Source organism: Erithacus rubecula (assembly GCF_903797595.1).
Source record: "Erithacus rubecula genome assembly, chromosome: 21".
Taxonomy (NCBI): Eukaryota; Metazoa; Chordata; class Aves; order Passeriformes; family Muscicapidae; genus Erithacus; species Erithacus rubecula.
Genome location: NC_136673.1, coordinates 3,355,691 through 3,373,949, shown reverse-complemented (window position 1 = coordinate 3,373,949; position 18,259 = coordinate 3,355,691). Strand labels below are relative to the sequence as shown.

Genomic DNA, 18,259 nt, shown 5'->3' with positions numbered 1-18,259 from the left:
GCCACCGATCCCGGTGGGAACGAGCCCCGTGGGTACGATCCCGGTGAGGACGAGCCCCGTGGGTACGATCCCGGTGGGAACGAGCCCCGTGGGTACGAGCCCCGTGGGTACGATCCCGGTGGGAACGGGACCGGGCAGCACGGGCACGGCGCTGCCCACAGCCAGCGATGAGAGGGATGGAGAGAAAAGAGGGAAAAGAATGAGGGGAGGGAAGGGGCGGGCACGACGCCACAGCCCGGCTCCGCCCGTGCGCGCACTCGCGCCGCTCTTTTGGCTCTCGGGCCGCGCCGTAGCGCTCCCGGGAGAGAGCGGCATTGTGCGGCCTCCGGCCCGCTCCGCGCAGGCGCCGCCCCGCATTCCCCGCCTGGCGGACCCGGACCCGCCGCCGCCGCCACCGCCGCGTCCCCCCCTTTCCCCTCCCGCGGCCGCGCTCCTCCCTCGCCGCGGAGGAGGTGGCGGCCGCACCCCCCTTTTCCCCATTCCCCATCCCCCGGTAAGTCACCAAGTGGAGAGAGCGAGGCGGCGGCTCCTCCTCTCCTCCTCCCGCACCGCCCGGGGCTCTCTCTCCCGCACCGCCGTTGCCCGCGCGCCGCCGCCTCCCCTCAGGCAGCGCGCGCGGAGCCCGCCCGCTCCCCTTCCCTTCCCCCCGGCCCGGCCCCCGCCCTCCCCCGGCCGCGTGGGGACCCCTCGGTCACCCCCTCCCCACATTCCCCAGCGAGGGAAGGGGCGGTTCGGGCTCGGGGGGTGTGATCGGTGATCGGTACCGCGTGGGGACCCCTCGGTCACCCCCTCCCTACATTCCCCAGCGAGGGAAGGGGCGGTTCGGGCTCGGGGGGTGTGATCGGTACCGCGTGCGGACCCCTCGGTCACCCCCTCCCCACACTCCCGAGCGGGGGAAGGGGCGGTTCGGGGCTGGGTTCGGGCTCGGTTCCGGCCCGGGGCTGTGATCGGTACCGCGTGCATGGCGGGGGATGCGCTGTGGGCTGGGAGCCCCCCGGGCGTGGAGCGGTGCTGCGGTGGTTTGGCATCTCGGCTTCCCAGATGAGTTCCAGATGAAAAGGAGTCGGGATCTGCCTTAGGAAAGTTTAATTTCTTATTGCGGCCCCCAGAATGGCCGGGGAGCGTCCCTGAGCAATCAGGATGCGATCCTGTGCCATGTGCTCTGGGATGACCCTGTGCTCCCTTCCAGCCTGGCCCTTTCTGGGATTTTGGGATCTCCCCACATCCAGCACAGCCGGCAGGCAACTGGTCTCTCCCTGCTGTGCACCCTGTGGGGAGGGAGATGCTTGGAATGCCAGTGGATCCTGAGAGCAAACGCTGCTCCCCAATCTGCTGCCAGCAGCAAAAGGAGCTGCGATGTTGCAAATGCACTTAGGAGGCCAATCCTGACAGTGTGAGCCGGGGGTGATTCTGCTCCTGAGCTGAAATGTGGCTGAGCTGCAGTGGAGATTTGTTCCCTCTGCAGCATCAGCCCCGATTACAGAATCCTGGCACTGCACTCCAGCAGGTCTTGTTACAGAAATTGAGTCTGGAGAGGCTGATCCAAGGCTGCTGCCAGTCAGGGGGAAGTCTTGAGTGCAGATGGGGATGGTTTGATGCTCAGACCTTTCAGCAGGGAAATATGACACCAAAATATTCACATTCTGAGGTGAAAGGAATCTGGTCAGGTCTCAAGCTTTGCAAATGCTGGTTATTTTTTGTGTTCTTTATCATCTCTTATTCCTCCAGTTTAATAAATTAAAACAGAAGGGCCTTGGACTGTTCTTCCATCTTCCATACAACCTACTGTGCAAAGTACTTGTTACAAGTGTTTTGGGGTCTGCAGTATGAAAACCCTGCCACACCTCAAAGCTCTTGTGCTGCACTTCTGTTTGGAAAAAAGCTTTCCAAGGAGTGATCAAAGGCTGTTGCTGGAGTTCTTGGTCTTGCACATAAGTAGGTTTGAAAGCCTAAAATACTGCTATGTTATTCAACAGATAATAAATAGAGGTTTTCATACTGGTTTCTGGCAACCTGTGCTTTGACCAATCTCACTCTCGTGCATGCTGAGAATCTTTTTGACAGCTAATGAGAATATTTTGTTTCTCTCCCAGGTTTTCCTTTCAGCGTGGTTCTTCTCTCAGTGGCAAGAGCTGCCTTTTGAAGCAGCACATTCATTCTCCCCTTCAAGCACCCATAAGTCTCATTTGCCAGCTCCAGAACCATGGCAACAGAAGAAAAGAAGCCAGATGCAGAATCCACCAAAACACAATCTACTCCTTCCTCCTCGACCAATCAGAGCAAGGTGTGTGTGGGGCCCCAAAAAATATCCCTGTAAAAACACCTGGAGCTACCTGAATGCTCAGCAGCCAGAATCAGAGATTTGAATTCTCCTGTTATTAAGATTATTATTATAAAATTAAGATCTTTTCCATGTGGCTGTTTCTGCTGTTCTCTCTGCTGAGGATTTTATAGGAAAGGTGGATGGAGTGCAGCTCTGCTGTAATGCTGAGTGGTTTTTTTTTGTTGTTGTTGTTGTTTTGGGGAAGTTCTCACTAGTGAAATGCTTCTTGTCATTTTGATCATGACAAAAGCTGTTTGTTTTATCTTTGGAATGCCTGGAGGTGGCTGGAGAATTGGTGAATCTCTAGTTGTGGAGTGGGGAAACAGTTATTCAGGTTCTTTGAAGCCTGCAGATGCTCAAAGGAGGAGTTGCTATCTAACCATGGGTAGACATTTCAAAGGGTAAAAGTGGGATTTTAAGGGCATGGAGGAATTTGCCTGTGGTTTAATTCATGATCAGGGTGAAAATGCAAACACTTGAAAGCACTGATCAATATCAAGAATATCACTTGGAAGTGCCAGGCACTTTTTGGTTGGGCTGTTGGGTTATTCTCACCTGTTGGTTACTGGCTTGGATGGAATTCACCCCAGGGGTGACTGTGAGCAGTGAGGCCCCAGACTGAAAGGATGTTTGTTTTGTTTGGTTGTTTTTTTGAATTTGCAGGGGAATGGATTCTGTTATGGTGAACATCCCCATGGTCCATTCCTCTGTACTGAGATACTGAATTTGGAATTTAACTCATTCATACATTTGTTTCTTGCAGCCTGCCCCAGTAAAGCCAAACTATGCTCTCAAGTTCACATTAGCAGGACACACAAAGGCAGTGTCATCAGTCAAGTTTAGTCCTAATGGAGAGTGGCTTGCCAGCTCCTGTAAGTATTCCTGCTTTTCTCTCATTTCAAACACAAATGTGGGCTTTGAAAAGGGCCTGTCTGCAGTGCTGCCCCCATCAGGGAGAGGAGGGATGTCATGTCATGGCTTTTCTTAAAAGTGATACCAAAGCTGTCATTCTTCAAGATAATTTTAAGTTTTGTTACTTTGCATTGCCAGGAGAGCCCTCACCTGTCCAGCTTTCCTTACTGAGCAAGTGGGCAAAAACCAACACAGGATTCTTTCCTGTGCAGAGGAAACCATTGTGCTTTTTTATATCACTAGAAGATTAAACTTTTAAATTAAACTTCTGCACAGTATCTGAAGGCAGAACTTTTAAATTAAACTTTTGCACAGTATCTGAAGGCAGAACTTTTAAATTAAACTTTTGCACAGTATCTGAAGGCAGAGCTTTCCAGTGGGAGACAAGGAAGGTGCTGCTGGGCTGCAGAGTTGGATGCACATGCTCTGTGCTGTGTGCCTGTGGTGGTTGGCAGGCAGAGGCTTTGATGTCCCAGTGAAGTGCAGAAGGTTGTTGTAAACAGTGTTTCACTGTTCAGTGGTAGAACAAGTCTCCTTTCTGTCAGTTTTGGTATTTCATAAGGGGTTTTTTTTTTGGTGTTCAGCACTGCTTGAGTGCTTCTGTGACTGTCAGTGATCCAGAGAGGATCCTTGTGTAGGGAAAGGGCAGCTGGAAATGTTGAATAGGACAGTGAGGGTCACTGGAACACCTTCCAGACATGGGAATGGCTTGGGGCTTTGACTTAACTGCAAACAGCCTCAATAAAACACTGTGCCACCCAAATCATTCTTACAGTGTCCCCAACAGAGTCCCCCTCCCCTGAACATGTTTTACAAACTTTATCTGGCAAATAGCAACGTTTTTCTCTGGCTTGTTTTACAAGTTACCATGGATAATATGTTTGGGTTTCTGCAGGCATCCATTCAGTCCAGCTTGTGGTGTAATTATTGTTCTTTTTGGGGCAAAAGCCTTTCAAGCATTCCTGTGGACCAGCACTACTTTTACCACTGGCATTCTAAAACAAAAGTAAAAACCCAAGTTGTCAAGAGAGAAACTAAAGCTACTGGAGTGTCTCTGCATTCCAGGCAGCTTATGTAACCTCAGCTGCTGCAGAGTGCTGTGTAGGAAGCTGTTCTTCACCAATTCCAGATCACCCCTTCCCTGAGGTCTGCCTGGGGAGGGAGAACTGCCCAGAGCCAGAGTTAACTTATTTCCTTTCACCTGGCAGGGACAGCTCTGGCAGTGCTGTTAATTAACCTCTGAACTGGCACATTCTTTTCCAGCTGCTGATAAACTCATTAAAATTTGGGGAGCATATGATGGCAAGTTTGAAAAAACAATATCTGGTCATAAGCTGGTAAGTATGAGGTGATTACTGTGGGAATTTAGCTGGGAAAAAATTTACTTTCTTCTCCTCATTCAGAAATTTTCATTCTTGGTTAGTTCTGCCTGTGTAAGTTTGTTCTTCAGTCTTATTTTGTAGTTTTTTTTGTTTATATAGTCCTGGAATTGCTGGAGTAATATTGGGACAGGCTGGGAATATGGGTGGAGTGCAGGCTGCTCATGGAACACCTGCATTCCCAGTGTCCCTGAATTTCAGGAGAACCCTGACACAGGGCAGAGCATTCCTGGGAGAAAATCCCTGTGAGCTCTAACACTGTGTCCTGTTCCATCTTCCCTTTGTATAAGAAACAAAACACTTGCCTTTTAAGGAGATTGAATTTTTCTTGTGGGTTTGCCTACATAAACACAACACTTACTCATTCTGCAAAGTTCTAAAGAAAACACAAAACTCCCAAACCCTTTGGTTTTCCTTTTTTTTTTTTTTTTTAAGTTTTTTACGTGCTGAAGTTTCATGAGCAAAAATGAAGATTTATCAAAAGAAAAACCACTGGAATCTTCTCAAACCTTTGGGGATTTGGACTGTAAAGAGCAACCATTTGTCATGAAGAAAAGCCACTTACTCAGATTAATTGATGAGCATTCTATTTAGCAATTCCAACAGTTAAGAACTGTGTGAACAAGCTGCTGAGGTTCTCAGCTTCAAATTAACTTGTGCCAGAGGAGCTCTTAACCCAGCAAAATCACTGAAATCCTGACTCTCAGTGCTGAATTTTCATTCAAGCTTCAGCTGCAGTCTGTGTTTGCCACTTTTCTGTGGGGCTGAACAAACAGAGCTGAGAAGAGAATTGTTTTCCTTTGTTTTAGGGGATCTCTGATGTTGCTTGGTCATCAGATTCCAACCTCCTTGTCTCTGCCTCTGATGACAAAACTCTCAAAATATGGGATGTAAGCTCGGTAAGGGCAGGAATTATTATTTATTTACCTTTATTTTTCTCCAGAATTTGCTTCATCACTTGTGTTCCTGCTTGTAACAAGCTGAGGATGAATGAATTGTGCTGCCTGCTCTTGGAAAGAGTGGGATGCTTGTGGATACCCTGAGGAGCCTGTTATGCTCTGAGAGAGCACTAAAACCTGATGATGGAGATTTTTTTGTAACTTCTTAGCACAGCCACACTTATTTCTGCTTCCTCCCCCCCATTCTCTCATAATAGAGAACTGGGTAATTTGGTTGTGTTTTGATTAGGGATGTTAAATGGTTTGGATCTTTCTGAGCTGCCCAAAGGGTTTGCACCTCCCTGCAATTTTTATGATTGTTTTATATTGTTTTTTTTTTTTCTTTCCTGCTTTGTTGCAGCTGGCTCTCTGCCCATCTAAATCTGGGGTTGGAGCTGGTTTCTTTCTGTGCTGCACAGTGATTAACCTTAATGTGGTCTCTCTGGGTGCTTTTATGGTGCTGGGTGATGCTGTGTATTTAACTCTGCTGAATTTTATTTCAGGGTAAGTGCTTAAAGACATTGAAAGGGCACAGTAACTACGTTTTCTGCTGCAATTTCAACCCTCAGTCAAACCTCATCGTTTCTGGCTCAGTGAGTGGTTTTTAATTTATTTTTTTTTTCCTTTGTGGGAAGCAAGTACTGCACACTCTGTCACTTGTCACTAAAGGGACAGACAGGTTCCTTAGGGATCCTTGGCAGAATGATGATGGCATTAAATCATAGTTGCAATTACAGCTTTATTTTCTTAACAGATTATTTTGATTAGTGTAACACCCTAATTTATGATTAGAATGGCACAGGATTTCTACAGGCAGGATTGATGTAGTCCAATTTATAAGTAGTGATTACAGAATTTCTAGTACAATTTACACTTTCTAATCACCTGCATTCTGACTTATCTAAAGGATGACTTCTAATCACCTCTCCCTCTGCAGATTGGGTCAGATCATGGTTTGAAAACAATATTAAATGAAAGAATATGAATCACACAGCCCATTTCAGTTTTCCCTCACAAGCACAGCTTGTAGTCAGGTGAGCTGTGCATTGCCCCTGCTGTATTTGCTTGGGGAAAAGCCTTTAATCCATCCTGCATGGAGCCAAGGAATTCAGGGAGCTGTTCCCAGCCTGTTGGTTGTGCCCTGGCCTTTCTGACCCAGCTGGGATAAGATTTCCTGCTGTAGCCAAGTTGTACTGAGTGCCTTGACTGAACCCTCTGTGCCTCTCTTCCCTCTGCAGTTTGATGAGAGTGTGAGGATATGGGATGTGAAAACAGGGAAGTGCCTCAAGACGTTGCCTGCTCACTCTGACCCAGTTTCAGCTGTAAGTCCCTCCTGATCAGTGAACACAAAATTGCTTGTTTTGTTAGCAGAGCTCCTCTCCTGCCCCTCTAGAGGGGTGACTTTGTGCTTACACAGAGTCCAGGCTGGGCTGTGGTTGCTGCCAGTAGGGATGCAGTGAGTGGTGTTTTCTCTCCAAGATCAGTGGATATTGGTCCTGGCTGTAAATGTGAATTCTGGACACAGATTTGTGGCACTTGATGCTCAGAGAACAACCTGTATTTCTTTGTCATTGCTGAAGTTGTTCCATAGAACATTCCTGTTTTAAATCTCAATAATTTCATAGGAGAAATGAACCTGGAATTCAGCAATATCCATTGAAATTAATGAAAACCACTAGGTGTCCAACTCTTGATGCCTTTGAAATGAAGAACACTGAAAAAAATCTGAGCCTCAGATATGTGTGACTGTTATAACATGGTTGTTCTGCCATGTGTAAAAGATATTTCACACTTACCAATGGCTCTTAATAGTAATAATTCTAAAGAATTGTTCTTTAGATATAAATAGCAGAAAATTACTTTAAAACATATAAGTGGCTATGTAAGAGATTCTAAATAATCAGGTTCTGTCCTCAGATTTATTTCTGCTGATGTATTGCATGTCAAAAATGGAAAATAAGGACTTGCAGTGGAGTTTGAACATATGATCTTTATGAATATATTATTTTAATAATTAGTGTTAATAATATTACAGGTGCATTTTAATCGTGATGGATCCCTGATAGTGTCAAGTAGCTATGATGGACTCTGGTAAGTGATTATTTCTTCTCTGCATCACTCTTTGCACCTTTTGAATTTTAAAAACACTTCTTAAAAAAAAAGAGAAGTTTGCATTTGTAATGTTAAAATTGTAATAAAAGACTTCAAAACCCAATGATAATGATTTTGGTGTGTTCTTTAACAGTCGAATCTGGGATACAGCATCAGGCCAGTGCTTGAAAACATTGATTGGTGAGTCAAAATATTTCTGGGCTCTATTTTTCCACACAGATTTTCTGTGTTTCAATAAAACTATTAAAAACAAAGGAATGTCAGAAGAAACCCTCTGTCAGTGAGACAGCACAGGCATGCACTTTGTAACACTGATTTTAATTTTGCTGTAGATGATGATAACCCTCCTGTGTCTTTTGTGAAGTTCTCACCAAATGGCAAATACATATTAGCTGCAACTTTGGACAAGTAAGTATTAAAAAATTAAAAAAAAAAAAAAAAAAAGGAGAAAAACACACAAATTTGAAATTTAGAGTATCAGATGATGCTTTATTTTACTTTTTGGCTGCCATAGGAAGGATAATCCATGACTTCATATATAGTGTTTTTCATGGAGGAGAATATTATAGCATGGTAGTAAAATTGATATTTTGGGGGTTAACTAACCCTGCATTCCAAAGCCAGGCCAAAATGATCCATATAGACTTTTGGAATTTTGGTATGGAGAAACATTTTTCAGCTGCTAAGAACTTTTCACATATTAAAAACACAACACCCAAGAACTAAAATCTTGTTTTTTCTTTTGTTTTCCAGCACTCTTAAACTTTGGGACTACAGCAAAGGAAAGGTAATTCTTTCTCTTTCTCTTAACTAAGCTTTTAGGAAAATTGGATTTTACATGGGATTTTTAATATGAGTACTACAGAAAAAAAAATATCAGTCCCCCTGCAGAGCCTGTTTCAACAGGACAAGGGATTTTAAACTAAAAAAGGATGGATCCAGGTTGGAAAGTTTCCTGGGAGGGTGCCCAGAGCAGTGTCCAAGACCAGGCTGGATGGACACTTCAAACTCCAACTATTCTGTGATTCTGACTGAAGATGTCTTAGAAAACAAAATAAAAATATACTTGCTTTCTCCTTAGCCCTGAGAATTAAGCACACCAATATTTCTGCATTTTTCATGAAGGATAAATTGCCTTTGATCTCTTTCACTGTTGTAATGGGACAGATTTAGGGCTTTGTTTTGGGTTTTAGAGCTGAACATCTGCATCCCCTAGATCAGTTGGCAGGGTAGGAAACACAGGCTGATGTCTTTAGTCTTTTTTTTTTTTCCCCAGAGTTTGTCCTTGACTGAGAAAACTCCCTCCCAGCTGCATTTAATGTCTTGTGACTCTTCCCTTTCAGTGCCTGAAGACATACACAGGACACAAAAATGAGAAGTACTGCATATTTGCCAATTTCTCTGTCACTGGTGGAAAGGTTGGTGTTGATCTGATTTATTGTTATTGTTTATTGCGTTTTTTACTTCTCTGTAGATAAAAGAGGATGTGGGGGCTGGAAGCCTCCTTTGGTTGGGTGGTGGTTTCTCTGGCTCTAGGTGGGCTCACTGTCAGGTTTCCTGATTTTTCCTCTTTCCCCCTTTCAACAATGAAATGTTTACTGAGAAATAACACCTGGATATGGACCAGAAAGATTCATATTGTGTTTTCTCTCTGCCCCTGCAGTGGATTGTGTCTGGTTCAGAAGACAACCTGGTTTATATCTGGAACCTTCAGACAAAAGAGATTGTACAGAAACTACAAGGACACACAGGTGAGGGAGAGGATTTTGTTTTTATTGATAAAATATCCCTGATATCATCAGGCTTAGCCTGAGCATTTTCTCTCTGATACCAATTTTGACTCTCAGACCCATACATTTCTGTCTGGCTGAGGCTTAATTGAACCCTGGGAGTTTTGCTCTTTTTTATGAAGGGTTTTTATGGGCATTGAAAATGTTTTATTCTTCACCTGTGAGAACTTTAACATCAGCTTGCAAAGGAGATTTGCTTGAGCACAGAACTGGTCAAGATATTTAATTGTCTCATAAAATTAATGACTGATCTGTTAACACCTTCCAGAGCTGCAGCTCCTAAGGATAAGGATTGATGTGGTCTGGAAATGTCTGTGCATGTGCCTGGGCTTGAGCCATGAGATGCCAGCTAGTCTGAATTCTGTAAGGAGCAGAATTTTAGCTGAAATCTCAGTGTGCTGAGTCCTTTGCTTGGGGCTGGATCCAGTAGATCCCAGTGGTTTGAAATGTGAGGAAAGCAGCAGCTGCAGATTTTCATTTTCAGGCTCTGAAGTTGAAATGTTACCTAAGAACTGCCCAGGATGTTGGAAATAGCCCATGACAAAAAAACTGACCTAGGTTCTGATTCAGCTGTGTCTGACATGATCTGATGAAAATAAGAAATCAAATCTAGAGAGTTCTCACCTTTTGAAACTTGTAAAACATTTCCCTCAATTATTTCCTGCTTGTATTTCTTCTCACAGAGGAGCAACAATTGTAAGATATTTACAAATAACACATTTAATTCTGCTATGAGGAAAAAAATAACTTGGCTTAATAAAACACAGTTGCTAATTTCCAGAAATGAAGCAGATTGAAAATCATTCCATTTTTTCTCTCTTTTTCTTTTTTTGCTCAGATGTTGTCATCTCCACAGCTTGTCACCCAACAGAAAACATCATTGCATCAGCAGCACTAGAAAACGACAAAACAATTAAACTGTGGAAGAGTGACTGTTAAATGTTCCAGGATTGCTTTAGAGACTGTCAGGAAAAAAAACAAACAACAAAAAAAAAAGTTTTTAAAAAAATTATTAAAAAATAAAAACACCCATAAATCCAGTTTGGCAGGAAACCTGAAGAATATTTGATAAAGTGGTTTCTGTTAGTCTTGGCCCAAAGAAAACATCTTAGCTCTGCTAGAGCTGGGCAATGTGGTGGAAAAAAAAAAAAAAATGCAGTGTCTCCTTTTCTTGCCTAATGTTTTGGCAGACAAATGGATGATTCTGATGTGGAGTCAGAGTTCTTGGACACCCCAAAGATACTGTATTTTCTGGTGGCATTGCTTCTGGGCACTGTTGCTGCTTAAGGAAGAGCTGCCAGTCTACTTTGTACCAGTAAGTTAAGTCACAAGCCTAGAGATGTGTGGAATTTTTTAAAAATATGTCTAAATTTTTTTGTTTTTTTAATTTTTTTAAGGTTTTTTTTTTTTTTTCTCAGAATGTAGGTTTTAGTCTCTTGGGAAGTTACTGTATTGTTTTAAATAGGAGTACTGCATCTTTAAGGGTGCTTCATTTTAAAACACTCAGCTCAAACTTTGTGACCAAATAAAACCATGCAGTTCCAGATTTCCCTCTTCCTGCCCCTGACTTGACTCCTGTGGTGGAATCTCTTACCTTCTGTATAGTTGCTTACCTCTTGTTATGTGTGTTTAATAGATGCTGTTCTAGAGCAAAATTACAGTTCTTCTGTTAACCATTAAAATGAATCCTGCTTGTAGTTGTTCTCAGCATATTTTAATTATTTTTTTTTTATTTTTTTTTATTTTGCCTCTTCTGTTTCTAAAGCCAACTCACAGAACACTGTAAAGTTATTTCAATGTAAAAAGAAAAAAACCCAGACTTTTTGTATCTTGGCAATCCATGGTATGAAGCTGTATTGCAAATGGCATGACTCTGTATCTATCTCAGCATTGGTATTTCTTTCCCTTTTTGTCACATCCATGTGGTATTTACACATCCAGAAAAATACCATGTGCCATAATAAAAAGGTGGGATTTTATGTGTATGTTTTGTGCTCATGTGAAGTGTCTGTGTCCATGGAAGCTTCTCTTAAAAACATTTTTAAGGGGAAATGTTTTCTGTAGGAACTCCAGTGAGGGAGGGTGAGGTGTAGAGAAAAAGAGGAACAAACACAAGCCTAAATTTATTTAATGAAAGGAAAAGGATTGAGCTGAAGGTGTCCTCAACATTGCTACAACCCCTCACAGAGAGCTTGAGCCAAGGGAAAGGATTCCTGCTGCCCTCTCCTTGCAGGGAATCCAGGATTTACCTTGTGAAATACACAGAGGCACAAGTTTTACTGCACCCAAAGGGTTCTGCTGCAAGGGGATATTTTGTTCCTGGTGAAGCAAAACCTCTTTTTTTCCTTTTTTTTTTTTTTTTTTTTTTTTTTTGTATTTACCTCATGTGCTTGGTAATAACAGAAAATCGATTTCAGTCCAGACCTCTGGAGTGTTGCTCTGATGTTGCCTTGCTTTGAAACCCTTGGAGAAAAAGAGCTGGAAGATAGGAGGTTTTCTTTTTAAAATATAAAAATAGTGTTCATGTTGAGCTGCTAAAATGGCTATTAATAATATCACTGCCTTTGGAGGTTTTTCATTATCCCCAGGAAGGCACAATGTGTCTAGACTTGGTGTCACTGCTAAAATGATCAACTCATGATTTTTTTCAGCCTTATTCTTGAAGACCAGTGAAACTCTTCAATGCAAGATGTGGCTGTGCTGCTTTACAGCATGAAGAAGGTGGAATTTCACTCCAGCAAAGCATTTTAATGTTCATTCAGAAATATTTCCTGGCACAGTGCTTCTCATATCCCTGTGTATGAGTGGCTTTGCTTGCCCAGCTTTCCTGTCAGAGCTGTGGAGAAGGGAGATGAATTTCCTCCTATCACTAAGAAATCTCTTGAACAGGGATAGAAAAACCCCTAATGTAAAGGATCTGCTGTAAAGCTGCTCTTCATAAAGGCTGCATTTAAATCCTTAATATCCCACCTGGGATTAATGCTGGGGCCGATTGGCATGAGCTCTACTTACCTCTAATTCTGTGCAGCCTGGCATGGCTGTGCTGGTTGGAGGGCCAGGATTAGCTCAAGCACAGCTCTGGAAATGAGGATTGTGTTCTGGCTGGAGCAGGGGAGGTGTAACTTTATTTTAGATACGGGCTGAGGATGGTTGGGGTGTGTTATTACTGCAGGGCTCTGCTGCAGCGGCGGTGTACGCTGAGGGAAAAGGCGAGCTGGGTGACTAAAATAGAGGCTGCTGATTTTTTGTGTGTAGCGCTCAAAGCAAAAAAGGAAAAAAAAGAGAAAAAAACATGGTTAGATGCCACGAAGTAGGTGGCAGTGCCTTAACCGTATGTGTGTTGTACAGGCCATTAGGGCCTCTTCCATCCTTATCAAGGGGAGTGCTAACCTTCTCTCCTTTCATACAACACAAATGGAAAAGTCCACACACTGTTATTTAAACCTCCGGTAAATTGCATCTGTTCAGAACAGTGTGACCAAAATTTTCAAATTGATTGCCCCCTCACTATGACGTATCTTTTTAATCTTTATTAATATACTTTGCTCTAAGTAGCTAAATTGCCCTAAACCCCCTAAAATCTCGGTAAAATTGCCAAAACGCGCGCTTTTCTCTATCTCCTTTAATATATTCACCACTTTCAGCCAATCAGCGCGCAGAAGGCGGGGCTCCCCGCCCGCCCCGTGACGCGCGGGGTGTGCTTTCGCCCCGGCCTCGCTGATGGAGGCGGGAACACCCGGGGTTCGCGGGTTCGAGTCCCGCCCCCGGCGGGCGGTGCGTGGGGCGGTACCGCTGGGGTGAGCTCAGTGAGGAGGAACCACGGAACCTGCAACGAGTTTGAGCTTTCCCTGTGGGTATCCCTGGGGTCTGAGCTTTCCCGTGGGTATCCCTCGGGTCTCAGCTTTTCCCGTGGGTATCCCTCGGGTCTCAGCTTTTCCCGTGGGTATCCCTCGGGTCTGAGCTTTTCCCTTGGGTATCCCTCGTGTCTCAGCTTTTCCCGTGGGTATCCCTGGGGTTTGAGCTTTTCCCGTGGGTATCCCTGGGGTTTGAGCTTTTCCCGTGGGTATCCCTCGGGTCTGAGCTTTCCCCGTGGGTATCCCTCGGGTCCGAGCTTTCCCGTGGGTATCCCTCGGGTTTGAGCCTTCCCCGTGGGTATCCCGCGGATTTCAGCGCCAGCGGGATGCGCTGCTGGAATCTCCCGCAGCCGGAGCAGGAGCGAGCCTCATTCCCGACGTGTTCCCTGGTAAATCGCTCCGAGTCCCGTCAGAGCTAATGACGAGTTACAAGTTCCAGATGTGGGAGAGCTGGAAGTCCTTGGGTGTTTTTTTTCTTAAGGCCTTTCTCTTCGGCATCCCAAGGGGATAAAAGCAGACGAACATTTCTGTAAATGAGCGCTGCAACACCTCAAACCGAGTAGCGCTGTTCACCGCGGGGTTACTCCCCCATCATCCCTAAAGGGATGGGATCCGCCTTAAGGCATCGCTCCCTCCCCCGACCCCCGCGGCTCTCCCCGACCTCCCCGCTGTGTTCCCGGTGGAAGGAGCAGCGCAGGAGCCGCTTTCCCGCACGAGGCTGCGGATCCAGGTGCAGCGCCCAGGGGTTTGCGCGGCCCCGCCAGCTGGGCGCATCACAGGCTCTCAGAACGGCTCGGGGTGGAAGACACCTCACAGCTCATCCCATTCCAACCCCCTGCCATGGGCACGGACACCTTCCACTCTCCCAGGTTGCTCCAAGCCCTGTCCAGCCTGGCCTTGGACACTTCCAGGGATGCTTCATCACTGCCACAGAGCCCAGGCTGCTCCTTCCAGATAACTGATGAGTTTATTAGGGGATTAAAAGTTAGTTTCCCCTCCTTATTGAATGCTCTGATTTATGCATGCGTTTAAATCAATCCCATTTCCTGCTTTTATCCCTTTTCCCCCAGGCTTTCAGGCTTTACTTTACAGACATTTGTTACAATCACATTGTTTTGAGGCAAGCGAGACGCCGTGGGTGGTTTAAGGGATTTAAATCCATGAGCTGCATTTCTTGGGCACTTCTGCCAGGTGCCAACTGCCCCTTCTGAGCTGTAGATGCCCCTCCTTGGACCAGTTTGTGCTGTCTCCTGCTAATGAAGATGCTATTGGAGATCAGGTCCAGGCCTGGCTGGCTGGGAGCTGTGTCTGGCACAGGAGGTGGGCTTGGGGTGCCCAGGGTGGGGGATTTCAGGTGCTGCTAGCAGGCAGTTGCTGGATGAGCTACATAAGCAGCTTATTTTGTCATTTTAATTTTTTAATCCCGTGCATTCGGTCGCGCTCTCTTATTAGTAAGCATTAGCTCTCCAAGTCCCATTAGCTCTGCTGAGAGCGGGGCTTTGCTTGTGGGGACAGCACTGCAGGAGCCAACGGGGGGCTGGGGGGCTGGTGACATCCCTGGTGTCACATGTGGGTGTGACCCTGGCCCTACAGAGCCATCAGTGCTCAGCCCTTTCCTTTGCTGCCCCCCTGTCCCCTCCCCAAGCCCCTGGCACTCCCAGCTCCCTCCAGAGCTGATCCAAGCCCCGGGCTGGCTCTAACTCTCCCTGCTTTATTAAGACAACTATTTTCTTGTGTGTAAATACACACATTCCATTCAAACCCTCTTCCCTCTCCTTCAGGTTTTCCCCTCAACCCCAGGGCTATCCCCAGAGCTGTACTTTGTGAGAGGATCTCAAGTCTCGGATTTAAAATTAGTTGACTGCTTCTCTTTAATAAAATTATTCCTTTCCTCTTTAAATAGCACAATATGTCACAGAAAGCCGGTGGGTCCGTTCATGGAGATGAGGCAGCTCAGAGAGGAAAAAGAGACGGGCAAAAAAAAAAAAAAAAAAAAAAAGTAAAACCATACATCTCCCCAAACCCCTTCTGCCTAATCCAACTGAATTAGAGGATTTCGAAGTGGATTTAAAACTAAATCTTGATTAGGGAGAATTTCTCTCCAAGAGCTGCTGCACGGTGGTATTAATGGGAAGTGATCGTGGACAGAGGAAATAGGACAGAAATAACTGAGGGTAGCACATACGCACTCAGGTCTGTGCATGAACTGAAAGAACAGGGGAATTTCTCCAGAGGAAAAGGGAGAAATTCAACATCAACATAAGGAGCCCGGGTGCCAGGGGCTGGCTGGGCACAGGCAGATCCCGCTGCACCGACGGCATCTCCCTGCTGGAAGGGCTCGCAGGTGAGAGGAGGCAGCGAGGACGAGGTGAAGAGCTGGGAGGAGAGGAGATCCCAGCCCACTCCCCCAGACCCCCTGCTCACCCCCCGAGCTCTGGGGGTGCCCCCCATGCTCTGCAGACACATGCCTGGCGCTGCCCATGGGATCCTGCCTCTGCTCACCGTGCTGTTCGTCCTGCCGGAGGGTGAGTGCTGCTCTCCCAAGGGTCTGGGGTGTGCTTTGGGGTCACAGCTTGCATCCCCCCTATAAACTTGAGCTGCCTGGGTGGATTTATCTGGGGGTGAGTTTAGGGGCACTCTCTCCCCAAGCCATGCAGTGCTGGTGGTTTTAGGATGGAGGTCATGGCACGGTGTTTTGTACCAAAGGGCCGTGTGCCAGCATTTGGGATGCCCTGGGCTCCTCTCCCCTGATTTCCCCAGGGCAGGGATTCCCCTTGCTGTGCCTGGCTGTGTGAGGGTGCTCAGCACCCCCAAAAACCCTGTGGGAGCACAGTAGGGCTGTGGGTCAGTGTTCAGAGATGAGAAAAGGAAACGGCAGCAAACCTGATAAATCAACACAGGTTGTAACCTCCACAACAGAGGTGGATGATGGAAATTAATATTCTTTAAAGGCTTTTTAGGGTTGTGTGGGTTTTTTGTTGTTGTTGTCATTTTGTGTTTTGTTTTTTTTTTTTTTTAAACCTGAGAAATGGCTTCATTCCCATTGTGGCAATTTTCAGACACAGTGGCTGCAGGGAAGGGCTGAGCTGCCGCCAGTGCAAGTGTGCAAAGCCCTGGGGACACACCGAGGCCATTGCCCCGGGGTCACAGTGGCTCCCTGCTCTGCAGGAGGATTTCCCTCCTGATTCCGAGCAGGTTTGCCTTCCTGATAGACCCTGTGATAACATCAGGGCTGTGTCCAGGGTCAGCAACAAACCAGGCTGATAAACCCCATCCTTCTGGAGTAAATGCCTCCAAAACAGGCACAGCTGAACTGGGGAAATTCCTGAAAACAGGGAAAGCAGTTTCTGAGCCTGACCGAGCCCTGACTCGGTGTCTGTGGTTGTGAGGTTTCACCTACTCTTTACACCCCGTTTCAAAGCTCCCTTGTTCCCACAGTTTGATCCCAGCTCAAATCTCCGGTTAATCTCTGATTTTGCACTGACCTCTAGTGGGAGATGAGTCTGGATTTTTGGGCCCGTGGGTAAACAAGTGACGGGCAGCTCCGAGCTCTAGCTTAATTCAACTTGGCAAGGCAGGGAGCGCTGCGAAGCCGTCGGTAGAGAGCAGCTCGGAACGAGTTGAAGCTTTTCCCCCTCTGGGGAAAAAAAAAAAAAAAAAAAAAAAAAAAAAAGTAATCCAGCCGTGTTTCTTCTGGTTCTTGTTTAGTGTCTGGACTCCAGTGTTACGGCTGCAACATCGTGGTCGGCACCAAAAACGTGGACATGGGGTGCTCCAACCCCGAGGTGATCACCTGCTCGCAGTCCCACCAGGGCTTCAAGCACCGGTTCTGCATCAAAACAGAGAGCGGTGAGTCCGCCCCCGGGGCTGGGGGTGTCCGCTGTTCACCCCCCAACCCCAACCCTGCAGCCCCCGCGGGGGTCTGTCCCCTGTGCCAGGCTGTCACAGCATCCCCTCCACCCTGATGTGCTGCTCTGGCTTTGCAGTGGTGCTGGGCATCCTGCTGACCAGCGGCTGTGCCACCTCCCGCCACTGCCAGCAGCAGGAGCTGCCGGGGGTCCGAATCCACTGCTGTGACACCGACCTGTGCAACGCCTCCCCCAGAGCCCCCCGGCCGCCCCCCGGCCCCCTCCTGCTGCCCTGTGTCCTGGCTGTGCTGCTGCTCTCCTGAGCCCCCCGCGCTGGGGGATGCGGGATGGCAAAGTCAAGACTCAAGATATGTATATGGGGGACTTTGGTCTGTATGCTTTTGGCATATTAACCTTATTAAACTTATATTTAAACAGCTCTTTCAGACTTTGCAATATTTTTTCCTCAGATCACTGTGGTATTATTTCTGAAAATTAAGTAGAAGTCTTCTACTTTTGTTGTGATGCATTGTTGTCAAGCTGTCAAAATCAGCCTCCAAGAGCTTTTCCCACTGTTAAATAATGGAGCCATGGAAGATTTTTGGAGCACATGTGCAGGAACAGGGCTTTCTTCCTGCATCATTTCTAGTTCTGAAGCAGTGGAGATTGCAGCATCTTCTACAAGAAGAGGCAAATAGTGCAGTAGGGACTGGAAAGCAGAAATGTGGATGCCAGTGAGCATGCAGGAGCCTGGGGTGAGCTGGGTGCTGAGGCTCCTGTGGAACAGCTGCTGGAGATCTGCTCAGAGGGACTGAGGGTCCTCAGGGAGGGGCAAGCACCCCTACCAGAGTAAGCACCCAACTTCTGGGCAGACACCCCAGTGTACACACCTTTCTGAGGAGATAAATCCCATTCCTTCAGCCGGTCATGCTCACACCAGCACAGCCCCTTCCTGCCTCTTTCACAGTTCATATTTCCCTCTTCTTACCTTCCTAGTGTCAGTGGGAGCATTTCTGCCGATTTCAGTGGACGAGGAGACAGGACTTGAAAGAGCAGGACCTGCCCTCATCTCCCCTCCCCTCAATAAAAGGCGCTGGGAAGGT

The 18,259-nt window shown here is 46.5% G+C and overlaps 2 protein-coding genes across 2 annotated transcripts; both read left to right on the top strand.

Annotated features, from left to right (window-relative positions):
• Positions 1 to 261: 261 nt before the first annotated feature.
• Positions 262 to 11,439, top strand: WDR5 (WD repeat domain 5). Its single transcript, XM_079323895.1, has 14 exons — positions 262 to 493; positions 2,094 to 2,284; positions 3,087 to 3,195; positions 4,499 to 4,572; positions 5,424 to 5,513; positions 6,056 to 6,145; positions 6,791 to 6,874; positions 7,588 to 7,643; positions 7,798 to 7,844; positions 7,997 to 8,072; positions 8,418 to 8,451; positions 9,008 to 9,082; positions 9,328 to 9,415; positions 10,293 to 11,439. Exons 2-14 carry the CDS (start codon positions 2,204 to 2,206, stop codon positions 10,391 to 10,393), a joined length of 1,005 nt encoding a protein of 334 aa, XP_079180021.1. The 5' UTR covers positions 262 to 493; positions 2,094 to 2,203; the 3' UTR covers positions 10,394 to 11,439.
• A 4,113-nt stretch (positions 11,440 to 15,552) lies between these two features.
• LOC306811143 (uncharacterized protein) lies at positions 15,553 to 17,516 on the top strand. Its single transcript, XM_079324565.1, has 3 exons — positions 15,553 to 15,833; positions 17,017 to 17,157; positions 17,295 to 17,516. Exons 1-3 carry the CDS (start codon positions 15,758 to 15,760, stop codon positions 17,477 to 17,479), a joined length of 402 nt encoding a protein of 133 aa, XP_079180691.1. The 5' UTR covers positions 15,553 to 15,757; the 3' UTR covers positions 17,480 to 17,516.
• Positions 17,517 to 18,259: the final 743 nt, after the last annotated feature.

Bases quoted from the DNA above. Each gene is read 5' to 3' on its own strand.
- WDR5 (XM_079323895.1), top strand. From the start codon at position 2,204: ATGGCAACAGAAGAAAAGAAGCCAGATGCAGAATCCACCAAAACACAA. The intron at 5,514-6,055 runs GTAAGGGCAGGA...ATTTTATTTCAG, and splicing joins AAATATGGGATGTAAGCTCG to GGTAAGTGCTTAAAGACATT. The intron at 6,146-6,790 runs GTGAGTGGTTTT...TTCCCTCTGCAG, and splicing joins ACCTCATCGTTTCTGGCTCA to TTTGATGAGAGTGTGAGGAT.
- LOC306811143 (XM_079324565.1), top strand. From the start codon at position 15,758: ATGCTCTGCAGACACATGCCTGGCGCTGCCCATGGGATCCTGCCTCTG. The intron at 15,834-17,016 runs GTGAGTGCTGCT...GTTCTTGTTTAG, and splicing joins GCTGTTCGTCCTGCCGGAGG to TGTCTGGACTCCAGTGTTAC. The intron at 17,158-17,294 runs GTGAGTCCGCCC...CTGGCTTTGCAG, and splicing joins CTGCATCAAAACAGAGAGCG to TGGTGCTGGGCATCCTGCTG.